At 39.4% G+C, this 13289-nt stretch overlaps 2 protein-coding genes across 3 annotated transcripts; one reads left to right on the forward strand and one right to left on the reverse strand.

Annotated features, from left to right (window-relative positions):
• The first annotated feature begins 8568 nt into the window (after positions 1-8568).
• Positions 8569-10207, forward strand: LOC108862976 (protein Iojap, chloroplastic). Its single transcript, XM_018637260.2, has 5 exons — positions 8569-8886; positions 9123-9249; positions 9336-9474; positions 9555-9643; positions 9754-10207. The coding sequence occupies exons 1-5, from the start codon at positions 8641-8643 to the stop codon at positions 9873-9875; spliced, it is 723 nt and encodes a 240-aa protein (XP_018492762.1). The 5' UTR covers positions 8569-8640; the 3' UTR covers positions 9876-10207.
• Positions 10208-10237: 30 nt separating this feature from the next.
• Positions 10238-12770, reverse strand: LOC108862975 (uncharacterized). 2 transcript variants are annotated; one of them, XM_018637259.2, is made up of 3 exons: positions 11403-12769; positions 10517-10897; positions 10238-10443 (listed from the first exon to the last, which is right to left on the reverse strand). In XM_018637259.2, exons 1-2 carry the CDS (start codon positions 12460-12462, stop codon positions 10521-10523), a joined length of 1437 nt encoding a protein of 478 aa, XP_018492761.1. In that variant the 5' UTR covers positions 12463-12769; the 3' UTR covers positions 10238-10443; positions 10517-10520. The 2 variants fall into 2 exon arrangements, with proteins under 2 accessions (XP_018492761.1, XP_056867053.1); XM_057011073.1 differs by having other exon boundaries at positions 10238-10897; positions 11403-12770.
• Positions 12771-13289: the final 519 nt, after the last annotated feature.

Here is a 13289-nt window from a genome sequence, read left to right on the forward strand (position 1 = left end):
TAACACAACTTGTCTGGCAAAAAAACTACAAAGAATGCATACTAAGTGCTCGATAAAATGTCTGATACTATTGAAGATGTTTATTCATTGTCTTCTTTATCAAATCTTTTGATAGCTAAAATTGTGCTTCAAATTCTGAGTTCACTTCTGAACACATAGCTACAGATTCCTCTTCCAAACACTCTCTGGACAAAAAAAACCATTGAATAAAAGAACTCAACTTTATCCAAAGAAAATGGCGTACACATGTACAACAAGAAGAACATGTACATATGGACAATTTCATATTCATGATAGCATACTCATATATCAAGTAAACCTCTAACAACGAATCCTATGTTTATTTTCATGTCTCTACTAAAAATTTTAGAAGTGCAGGAAAACAAAATTCAAATATTTGCATCCATAGTTTTTGTGTACATATGGACATTTCTAATTGTCGATATGATAACACCATATACGTTTTGTGTACATGTGTACAACATTGCATTTATTGGCTTTGTGTACAGGTGTACAACCCACAAAACTATATACAACTCAGAAAACTGTGTAAATAGGTCTCGTTATATACATGCATTGGTATAAATAAGTAGTGTACATAGGTTTTGTTATATACATGTACATTATTCTGTTGATTAAAGCATAACTTATGTATATTGTAAATTTGTATACACGAGCAGTGTACATAAGTCTTGTTATCATGTGTACACTTATCTCTATTTCTCTAATCCTTCAATAGCTTCTTTCCATCTCGTGTTATTCAGACCTTACGAGATAAACGAAAATATATAATTTGATACTCATTTCAATAACATAATTCTTGTATGTGATCGTGCTTTTGGAGAATCCTAACACAAGCCCTGGAGGGTGGCTCTGAGCTGCTGCCCTTGCTCTTGAAAGGCAGTGGTGGAGGTGGATGCTGCGGTGGAGATTGAGGCTTAAGTGGTGCTGACTTTACAACATGATTTGATGGTGGTGTTATGTTTTGTTGCCGGGATTGTTGTTGTTGTTATCCACAGAAAGGTCCTCCATTTGAGAAACACAAGAACATTCGACATCTTAAAATCCAATATAGCAAAAAAACAAATTGAAACCTTGTAAGAAATTATAACAACATTTCCACAAAAAGATTACAACTTTTGGACAAACTAATATCTTTGGGACTAGGAGAAGGTAACAGAGCATAGTGAGCATCTTCTTTCTTTGTTTCTTCTCAAAATAAAAGACAAACCAGAGCTACTCTCATTAAAAATTCAATATTTTTACAAATTAATAACATTTCCACAAAAAGATTGCAACTTTCTGACAAGCTAATACCTTTTAGATCAGGAAGAGGTGGAGGAGGAGCATAGTAAGCATCTTCTTCCTCTTTTTATTCTCACAGACCAGAGATACCATCACAAGCAAAGTGACTCCTCCCATCGCGATTCCAACCACCACTCATGTTGATTATTCAACTGAAGCAGGAGACAGGGAAGATGGAGTTTGAGGAGATCATCATTTGTTACGAGGGTGGTCCTGAAACTGAAGGTGGAGGGTTTCGACTAGGGGATTCAGGAAGAGTAACATGTCCGGGAGAAAACATGTGAGAAAGAGGAGGACAAGGTAGTTGGAGAGGGTGGAGATGAAGGAGGAACAAAAGAGGAAGAGGAGACGAAAATCTGGAGATTTGGGGATTTTTTCCATGGCGGAAGAAAGAGAATAAGTTGAATAATGAAAATATTATTAAAAAGATAATAAGTATTAAGTTTAACAAATTAAATCAAAAGGTAACAAATTAAATCAAAAGGATAACTATGACTTTGTACAAGGTGACAGATAAGCAAAGTGCATCGATAGAATAAGAAAAGTGTCTCAGTATAAGGAACTGACTTAAGGTGATAATAATAAGTGTAAAAGTGACCTATAGTGTAAATGTTTCTTACGTTACCAAGAGTTTTTTTTTTTTTTTATAAGCTTCTTCTTTATTTTTCCCCAAGTGGGATACTGTTTTGAATACAACGTTGAAACAACTTAATAAACTAGAAGACAAAATGAAAGGAGGCTATGAAATATTAAGAAACACATGTGAAGCAGAGATGATAGACTTGGCGTTGATGATAATTTATAGTGCTAACAGTCGAAATGGTGAAACCAGAGATAAAGATATGTTGCCGGACGTGTTGAAGACTGCTGCAAAATCCGAACTCTAGAGGAGCTCTTTAACCGATCCAATCCAAGCAACTTTGCTTTCATAAGAACCTTGACCTCTCTGACCAGAGTAAAAGATGGCTTACTTGTTGATGTATGCAATCTGAGATTCCTCTCTCTCCACATCACATATAATATAGCTTGAACAAGGAAGCAACATATATCTTTGAGCTGAGGATTACCTGCTGCAGAAGGTAACCAAGCTATGATGGCCTCGAAACCAGATGGAGGAGAAAAAACCGGAGCTGTGAAGAATGTAGTCCAGACTTCTTAGGAATAAGGACAAGCAAAGAAGATGTGATCACGACTCTCATCTGAGACATCACAAAGCAGGCATGTTGGAGAAATATTCAAACCCCACTGCTGCAACCTATCTTTCGTTGGTAATCTGTTGAGGATCGCCACCCATGACAAGAAAGCATGTTTAGGGATTCTGGTTTTAAACCAAATTGTCTTGTGCCAAGGAACAGACACAGTTGCTGGATAAAGAGTTTCCCAAGTTTTCGAGGCGACAAATTGACCAGGCTTCGAGGCTGGGCTATTTCGCCAGAGGAAAACGTCAGGAACATCCGGTAGCAGAGCTGGTGGAGTAACGGGCAGAGAGGCTCGAATGAGCTGAGTAATCCTATGTCGTCCCCTCGGTAAGAGACAAGAATCACCCGAAATAGCTTCTGAAACACGAGCTGTACTTGAAATGCCTAAGACACGCGGACCGTTGGCTCCCGAAAGATGAATCAGTGGACCCAAACCGAACCAATTGTCGTGCCAGAATAGAGCTTGAGAGCATGACTGAATCTGACAAAAGACAAAGGGACGAGCAATAGACCTCTACTTCATCAACTGTCTCCAATTTGACGAACCCGAATGGTCATAGTTTGCTGTCCAAAAATCCCCATCCGCTATAATGTGCTCCTTGATCCAAGCTATCCAGAGAGATCCGGTTGCTGCAAATAGTAACCAGATAAGCTTCAAACCGAAAACTACATTAGAAGCTTCCAATCTTCGCAGACCGAGACCACCCGCGGATTTAGAGGTGCAGACGGACTCCCATGAAACTTTTGCTCCTCTAGCTGAGTCTGGACCTCCACTCCAAAGAAAAGCATTGCACAACCTCTCTATAGCATTAATGCATCCCTTAGGAAGCTGATAAATTAATGCCCAGAAATTAAACATGCCATATAACACCGATTGAAGCAGCGTTAATCTTCCTGCAAAGGATAGGTTTCGTATAGTCCAAGAAGTTATCTTTTTCCTCACCCTGTCGACCAATGGTTGATAGTCTGCTTTTCCAAGCCTATTGGGCATCAACGGAACACCCAAATACCGGACAGGCAGAGTTCCCGGGGAAACACCAAATCTTTCAGCTATCTCCTTAGTAACCTGGTGATTCCTACCATCACGAAATAGACCAGTCTTTGCTAGGTTTAAACCAAGCCCAGATCCCATATAAAACGAGTTGAGGACACTGATAATAGCGGCTACTGAGTCTGCACTGCCATCAAAGAATATAAGCATGTCGTCCGCAAAACAAAGATGAGTAATCAAGGGATACCGACACTTAGGATGTGGATTGAAAAGACGACTCTGAGCAGCAGTGTCCAGGTTCTTGGACAAAATATCCATTGCTATAACAAAGAGGGAGGACGAGATAGGGTCACCTTGACGAAGACCCTTTTTCCCGGGGAAAACCCCAACAAGCTCCCCATTGAAAGCGACAGAATAGTGTGGCGAGGTAATACAGGCTTGAATCCACCCAATGAACACTTCCGGCAGGTTAAAGGCCTTCAATACATTCAGGAGGAACGACCAATCGACATTATCATAGGCTTTTGTAATATCTATCTGCAGACATCCTCTAGTAGTGTTCCTCGGAGTGTTGAAATCCGAGACCAGCTCTGAAGCTAATAGGACGTTTTCACACAACAGTCTTCCTTTGATGAACCCGACCTGATTACGTTGAACTACAAGAGGAGTGAGCTTCTTGAGGCGAACACCAATAATTTTCGCAATAACCTTGTACACTGAGTTACACAAAGAAATGGGGCGAAAATCTGAGAGGTTGGCTGCACCTGTTACCTTCGGTAGAGAGCAATGACAGTTGCGTTGACCTGCCTGGACAAGCAAGGATTAACGAAAAAATCACGAACCGCTGAGACTAGATCACCGCCCACCAAGTCCCAAGAAGAAACAAAGAACTCCACAGAAAAACCATCAGAGCCAAGAGCTTTGTTTTTTGGAAGAGCAAAAACTGTTTCTCTGATTTCTGTCTCAGTCGGAAGAGACACCAGCTGCGCAGCGAGCAAGTCAGGACAACGAAAGGGATAAATGTCTCTGATTTCTTCTACTGAGAATGGTGTAATAGAGTCGTTTGCTGTGCCAAGGAGAGCTTCATAGAAGTGAGAGGTCATAGCTTTCAAGGTGACAGAGTCGTAGATCTTGTTGCCCATCGGATCCAACAAATAATGGATGACATTTTTGGATAAATTAGCCTTGACCGCCTTGTGGAACACTCCCGTATTTGAATCACCAACAGTGAGCCATCTTACTCGAGATTTCTGGTGCAAGAAAGACTCTTCAGCAGCAGCGAAGAACATCCAAGATTTCCTAGCTTCTGTCTCCTCTTCGAATAACTGTTGTGATGGATCAGTTAAAGCTCTTACTTGGATCTGATCCAAAGTCTGACGAGCTTCTTTTGATCTGAGTTGGATGTTGCTGAAACTGCTGCGATTGAGCGCTTTGCAACAACTCTTGGCAGCACGAAGCTTCTGGTATAGAGCACTCATGGGAGAACTGATAGGGATTGCAACCGTCCACGCCTCTTTCAATAACCGCTGAAACTCCGGGTGCGTTGAAAACATATCAAAATACACAAACCGACACTTTCTCGGAGATAGCTGATTTGCTAAGTGGATGAGGCATGGTGTATGATCAGACGAGCCGGGGGAGTCAAAGAAAGCATAGGAATCATTATATAAATGTTGAATGGTACTAAAGTTAATTTATGATTGCAAGAAAATAAACATAAAGATATGAATATAAATGTGGTTCAGTGGTTCTGGCTTTGCCTGCTTTTCAGGGCAAAGACATGATAAAAGTACTTCGTTCTCTTTTCTTTTCTTTAGTTGAGTTTAAGAAGTTGATCAATTAGTTCCCCCACACATCATCTCAACCGCTAACTATGAGAATCTCAATGTCACACAAACACATGAACCCCCATATATTTTCTAACATTACGAACTTTATTATTCATTTCTTGAGGGAATCTCGCTTTCATCATCCCTACATGCATAATATATTTTGTAGCGTTCGTAAGGTACTCTACCATATATTCTTGATAGACTTCGTCGTATATCCCATACCCATAGGTATATATATATACATATATATATATGAAATTAAATCATATTGTTCTGTTCATCTAACGCGGATATGAGTTTATGTTTTACTCCCTCTGTTCCTAAATATAAGATGTGTAGAATAATTTTTTTGTTCTAATATATAAGATGTTCTCATATTTCTAGGTAATTTTAACTTTATCAAAACTGTGTAACCAATCAAATTTAATAGTTCTATTTTGTAGTTGGTCAGATAGTTTTTAGTTTATAACTTTAATAATATTTTTTAGATAAAAAGTGATTTTTTTAATAAACGTGTTTTACCTAGAACATCTTATATTTAGGAACGGAAGGAGTATGATTCATTTGAATGCCCTGAAAAAGCAGTTTATATGCGGGCTTACGACTCTTGGATTCAACTAGGTTAAAAAAAATTAGTCAAAAAAAAATCTCATATAGTCCATAAACTTCAATTATCTGTAGCATATACAAAGATATATATTAATATAAAAGAAAAATATGCACATCCCATATATATTTCAAGTTATATATAGATAAACACAAAATAAGTGAAAGCAATGCATCAGAAAATTAAAGTTTGTTGAGCAAGGAATTGGATACGGCTCGAGATGCCATCACATGCACTACAAAAAGTGGAGCAATGTGTCATTATAGTCCATATGTGTTTCCACTTTTCTACTACTCCCATCAACAAAAATAATTGCAAATGTTTTTTTTTTGTTATTTGAACAGTATGAAAAAATGATTTATTTCTCAAATGATATTATAGGTTTCCGCTATCACGTATACTTCTACAAGTGCAGTTTAATCCATCGTTGTTTTGAGGCGTAAATCGAACCTCGAATCGGTTTGGCATGCAACCACCACCTACCATATTTGACATTCGTTTTGGTTCAAAATAATTGTTAAGAATTAAAAGCTGATACTAAGTTATTAAAATTAAGGTTCCTTCGTGGGGAAGGTATGTGGATGGATATATAAGGTGAATCGATCCTAATACCAAGTACCAACATCTTACTTCCATAGGAAACACACCTAGAACCTTCATTTCCACTCCTTGCAACAATTATATATTCCACGATTTGGTTTTGGAGCGTTACACTCGATTTTATGCACCCATGTGGACCTACCTAATCTATCTGATAAAGTGATAATTGAGTAGAACAGCAAAGATATCAATGAGTTTTCAAGTCTTTAACACACGTTACGTGGATCCAAGGCAATTTGTAGATCGAGACGGGGCCGTAATTATCGAGGTCTCATATATAATCATAATAAAAGGAAATCCCTCAATTATCATCACTCACGCTTTCACCTAATCCTTATGACCCATCCGCACGTTAACGTTTGATTTTGGAACTAGATGCCACAACTAATCTCACTTTTTTTTTTTGCTAAAAACAACTAATCTCACTTTCCCATGTTGGATTATAAAACATTTTATCCCATGTCTATAGCTCAAATTAATTTGACTAAACATGTAATATTTAAATTATTTAATCAACCTGATAATTAGCTTCCAAGATTGATTAACATTATTAATGTGATGAAATAATAATGTTAATCAAATTTGACTAAACCTTTGGGTAGAGATGGGGGAATCATCACCTCACCGTCCAACCCACTAAACTTAAAAAACGTTCAGAAACGAGTGAATTTGATAGGCTTTTCTTTTCTAAATGAATACAATATGGATACATTTTTTTAAAAACGCATAAATAAATTCAGAATCAATCTAGAAAATGTGAGACGAGTAGGAGACGTAAATTCACTGTCAACTTTATGAGAGCGCATGAAAATGTGTAGAGAGAAAAAGAGGTCGGCAGAAAAATGAATGGTTTTTCTTCTTCTCCGTCCAATTCCATTGCACCACATTTTTTCATGGATTCATGTCAAACATCTTTGAAAAATCTAATTGTTTTGTAGTATGAGTAGATGTGATATAAAGAAACTAAATTGTCAGAAATGTAATGCACATAAATTATATAATTGGCACAACCAAATAAATAAATAAATGTTGCCAGGAAGGTAGATGTGCGTTTGTATTATTTAGATGTGTCCTTCTCTTATTACACGAACTTGTCCAATTCATCACACTTCCCAAACCAAACTTGTTTGCTCCATATAAAATATAGATTTTATTGATATATATGCAGGCAGAGACATGTGTGTGCCTGTCTAGCCTAGTAGCTCATAAATTATATCGATTTGATTCCGTGGGATATATATGACCTACGTGAGACTGTGACATTTGAGTTTTTTGGGCATTCTTCGTTATGTACGCATCATAGAATGCGACATTTTTTAATGTGTATATGATGGTTAATGATCTATGCCAATTTGGAAACCCTTGTGGTCCAATGCAATTTCCAAGTCTTATCTATTCTATAGTTTCATATCTCACTAACTCCGTTTACCAACAAGCTAGCCTGTAATCTAACCAAAATTAAGCATGGTTTTGCGCCAAAAAAAAAAGTGACAATGATAGATAATATTGGGCTTATGGAACTTAGAAGTTTTCGACTCAAGTTCACTAGCCTGATATGTCCAAACAGGCTTGTTTGATCTAAGGCTCAATCAGACAATACTGTAATAAGCCCATGGCACATCTCCCTATATATTGAGATTTAAATCTCAACAGGCCTTTTATAGAATTCACAACTTTAAAAACTCTTTTTTAGTTTTTTTGAGAAAGGTTGACATTAAACATTCATACTTTTTGTCTAATAAGTGTTATATTCGTTTGACCAAAAAAAAAAGGGTGTAATATTCGTATTATTTAAAAAATTTCGTTCGTATTTTATTTTAGGATTTGAAGCTTTGAGAGTTAAAAGATTGACTAATTATTTCGTTCGTATCTCTGAGAGATTGAGAGATTTGATAACTCAAATTTTTTTTTTAAATGCATACGAATTATTAAATTCACCTTTTTACAAATAAAATTGACTTAAAAAAAAAATCACTCTGGTAAAAAAACAGGGACAAAAAAAAAGAAGCAGGATAGGGTTAAAAGGAACATAAATATCTTATCCGCTTCTAAACGGCGACCAGTGTTTTCGAAACTCTCTCCTTACCTTCGAGACGAGACGAGACAATGGCATCTTCCACCGTCGCCGGAGCTCTGCTTACCGGTGGTTCTCGATTACCATGTTCGTCCTCTCAAATACCTAGAAAGCTTTCTTCTTCTTCTTCATCACCACTCTTATGCCTCAACAATGGAGACCTCTCCGCACCGTATAATTCCCCTCTGCGACTATCTAGAGGCAGAGTTCAGACAACTCTCAGAAGTAACTCGAAGAGCTTGGCTGTGGGAAAGGGAGCTGAAGATGGCTTCGTCTCGGTACGTTCAACTCTGTTTCTCGCAAGTTCCCTTCCTAGTTGTGTTGTTTCTTGTAAGGAAGTTTAGGTTTCATGTTTTGTTTTGTTTCGAGGGTCTGTTTGATTGCAAGAGAAACTCATTGAAAGATTACAACTTTATTGTTTTTTATTTCGAAGTTTCAACCTTTTTCACATACAGGTCAACCCAATTGATTTCTGAGTTGGTTTGAGTTGATAATCACACACTACATTGTGTAGGATGTAAGTGAAGATAGTGATGAGATGTTCGACGACTTGTTCAACAAATATGGGAAGGTTGTTTACAAGAGCGACGATGTAAAGTCTCCATCAGCTGAGGTTGATGATGACGCTGAAAGTTTAGCATGTAAGAAGTATATTTCTACTTATTTGCTGCTACTATACTCAATGGAGACTAATCTGAATATGGTGGTCATGTGTTGTTTCTTGTAGTTGCTGTTGAAATGGCTAAGGTTGCTAGTGAAGTGAAAGCCGGAGACATTAAGGTTCTCTTTGTGAAGCCTCTCGTCTACTGGACTCGTTTTTTCATCATCACCACTGCATTTTCCCGCCCTCAAATCGATGCAATCGGGTAGATATATATATATATATATCTATTAAGAGTTTCACTTGCCAAAACCATCGCTAATAAACAGACTTTTATGATTGCAGGTCTAGGATGAGAGACCTGGCTGAGAAGAAGTATGGGAGAGTTGCTAATGGAGATGTAAAGCCAAATGCATGGACATTGTTGGACTATGGTGAGTTTCTTTCTTTTGCTTTGCTTTGCTGTAGTCATCATCATGTGCATTTGGGGGTTTGGATAAGAAAGATTGACATTTTTATGTTTGTTTTGATTGTATGCTTTCAGGAGATGTGGTGATCCATATTTTCTTACCTCCACAAAGAACCTTCTATAACTTGGAAGATTTCTACGGAAATGCCATGTCAGTTCCACTTCCATTTCAAGATGAACCACCACCTCGAAGTTGATGCTATATTTGCTCCAGAAACAAAAAAAGAAAAAGGCAAATAGTTTGTAAGAACTCTGTTGATCAATGGCATTGTTCTGATGCTTTTACACAGCTCTCGGCTAAGATGGTTTTGCTGGCTAAGATGGTTCAACAACTCTCAGGGGATCTCGGACATGTTTTGTAGTTTCTATATAGATTAGAGTGAGACCATCTTTCTTTAAGGCTGGCTTGGCTCTTCATGGTGTTATGTACTCAAGCTGTGTATTTTAGCCTATTAGATAGAATATTTTTAGTCCATGTTCAAATGAAATGAATTCAAAACTTATTTATCACAACCATTGGACGCTACCATATGATGTGTTTTTGTGCATGGATGGAGAATAACACAGAACATGCTATACTTATATATATCATAAAAAGACGCAATGTACAATGAGTCAAAATAATAAGAGCCATTCACACAGCTTTATCTCGTCTCTGAAGTTTCTATAGCTAGCTCATACATAGCAATGTGCAATCACTAACCCTGAAGCGTGACCGGAACAGTCAAGGCAAACAAGAGACCAAGACTGGAACTCTCTCATCTCCTGTAATAAAACCAATGAACTGGTATAACCTCTAAGAAAATATAAAGTTGTAGTGAGAGAGAAGAAAAGTTACAGTTTTAAGTCACGTGTTGGTTTCCTTGAGCAGCTTCAGAGAGACTAAGCTCCATGTCATGTGTTTCAGACCACCCTGGCTCATATGTCTCAAGGAACCCGATTTTAGCTTTGTTTGGGAGGTCATGAGGATGAACAAATGGAACTCCCTGAGGCCACCCGATCTCCATTTTTATATGCGCGCAAGGGCTGTTCATGGTGTTGTGGTTACTCTCGCAGTCCTTGGGGTTGCAGAATCTGAGTTTGATTCCTTTCTTGTCTGCAATCTCCTGAACTCGTTCCTTGAGAACTCTCTGCGCTTCTAGCCTCAGCCGCTTCGATGGTGGTAGTGGTTTCAGTCTTGAGTCGCTCTTCTTCCTCTTTTTCATCTGTTTCATAGATCCTATACCATCCATCAAATGAAGAACCTTCCATCATTGAAAACTTTCCATTAATCTATACTATAAACAAACAACTAGGCCAAAGGTTTTTGTCCGAACAGAACCAGCAGAACCGAAATTTTCGGTTTTCAGTTCGGTTTGGTAGATGTTGAAAAACGATTTTGTTTTCGGTTCAGTTTCAGAATATATATATTTTTAAAATAACCAAATATAACTGAACCAGATAAACAAGAAATAATCGAATTTAACCAAAACTATATTTTCCCAAATCATTTATTTAAAAAAAACAAAACAGAAAACCGAAATTAACCGAAAACCAAACTGACTTTTTCCGGTTCACTTGGTACGATTGTGGCCGAACGATAAACCGAAACCAAAAATATCCGAACCAAATAAACCGAAACCGCAGACCTAAACAGCTATGAAACAAGGACTCTTCTATCTGCAATGGAAGACCAAAGATATGGAACCAATGCATTAAGACTGAAAAGAGTAAACTGTGATTACCATCCTGGGATTGAGGAGGGACACCGAAGCTTTGCAAAGTCTGTCTGTTAAAGAGCTCATCATTCGAGTGAGGTCTCTGCATAAAATCATCAACCGAAACCGGAACCTGAAACTGAGCATCAACACCATGTCCCGCCGCTCTCATCTCGGAGCAGCTCAGATTAGTCATCGACTTAGGCATGAGCTTAAACGCCAATGAGAATCTCCCTTCTATACTCCCCTGCATACTGTTCAAATCTGTTCTATACACCGCAGGACTCACGTAACCAGCCGTAGCCTGGTAGAGAGCCAGCCCTGGAAACACAACAGCCTCTTGAGGACCAAGATCAACATCCACAAGAATCCACTGCCCGTGCATGTCCCTGATATGCAAACCCGCCTTATCCGACTTTACAAAGGAGATGAGACTCTTGTCGAGCTGGTGGTCGTGATCAGAGTACAAGAGAAGCTGCTCGTCTTCGGTCAAGGTATGATGATGCTGTCCTCCGTGATGAAACGAAGGCCTCGCGTAGCAGCAGACGGACAGCACGGAGGATGAGACCTCGTTACTCCGCAAGGGGACATTATCAAGAATCTCGGTGAAAGGAGAGCTTCTCAAGTTCAAATAGAAACCAATCGCGTCGAGAACTAAACGAGAAGCTTTCCCTAATAAACCAAAGATATCAGGCAAGCCAGAAGGAGGGAACTCAGCAGCTGCGGAGGCCGCGTCGGTGAAGGTCAAGCCAGGTCTGTAGTCGTAGCTCTCTTGCCAAGACTGAGGGTCTGAGTAGTATCCCGAGGTCTTGCACCATTCTCCTCCTCTGGAGTCGTTTGTGGTGTGGATCATGGTTGGTGGTGGATAAGAGTCTCTGTGGTGGAAATAGAGTCTAGCGGAGTCGAGAGCGGATCTGAGGAGGGCAGCTTCGTGGGGAGGGAACTGGATGATGGCGGCGGAGTAGTGAGCTAGGGATTGGGATAGTGTGGAGACGGCTAATTTGTAGGAATCGGAAGGTAAGCCTTCGGTGGGGACTAAATCGCAGACCTTGACACGGCCCAGTGTAGGGATACCGTTTCCTGCCATCAAAAGCGAAATCAGACCAATTCTCTCTCAATCCACCATGCTTCTGAAAGGTCTTGTCTTTTATGGGGGGAGCGATACTGAATCAAAAAGCCCTTTTTGATGCCAAGAGAGAAGTTCTAGAGGGGAATTTGAGAGAAGGGGAAGGAGGAATCAGAGATTGAGAAGACAAGTAAGCTTCACCAGATTTGATGGCGCCGGGAACGACAAAAGCTGAGGCCTTTTTTTTAACCAATCTCTGTCGGGAATTTGATTTGTCCGATAAGAGAGAGAGAGAGATGGAAAATCAAATTTATGAATGGGCGACTCTGTTCTTTAATTTCAAAAACTATTTAAAGCCCCTTGAGAATAATTTTTCTTACAAAAATGCCCCATTTTCAGTGAGGGAGACTACGGCTGAATGTTAAGAAATGGGATTGAACAAAACAGAAGAGAGGAGATCTCGAGTTAGCGATGGTTGCTCCCCGGTTGATGAAGCGGTGATGGTGAAGCTGTTGTCCGCGACGCCTCGGGTTGAGATCTCGGGTGAGACCCGATGAAGCTCTCCGGTGTTCTGATTCAAAAATTAAGGCGTTGGTGATGCGGTTTCCCTATGTGTCGAGATGTGAAGCGAGAAAGCTTGTGTTTGGCGCCGAGGTTTGCGACGGTTTGGTGGGATTCGGCCGTGTCCTCCGGTGAAGATCTGCGGCGACGACATTGAAGGAAGGGATCGAGTGACGCGTGTCCAGGCCGTGGAGAGGATGGCAACATGTTGGTTCCGCCTTCCAAGATGTCGGTCGTGCGTTTGGGCCTAGGTGCTTGTAATGGGCTTGAGGCCCGTTCTTTATTTT

Source organism: Raphanus sativus, chromosome 5 (assembly GCF_000801105.2).
Source record: "Raphanus sativus cultivar WK10039 chromosome 5, ASM80110v3, whole genome shotgun sequence".
Taxonomy (NCBI): Eukaryota; Viridiplantae; Streptophyta; class Magnoliopsida; order Brassicales; family Brassicaceae; genus Raphanus; species Raphanus sativus.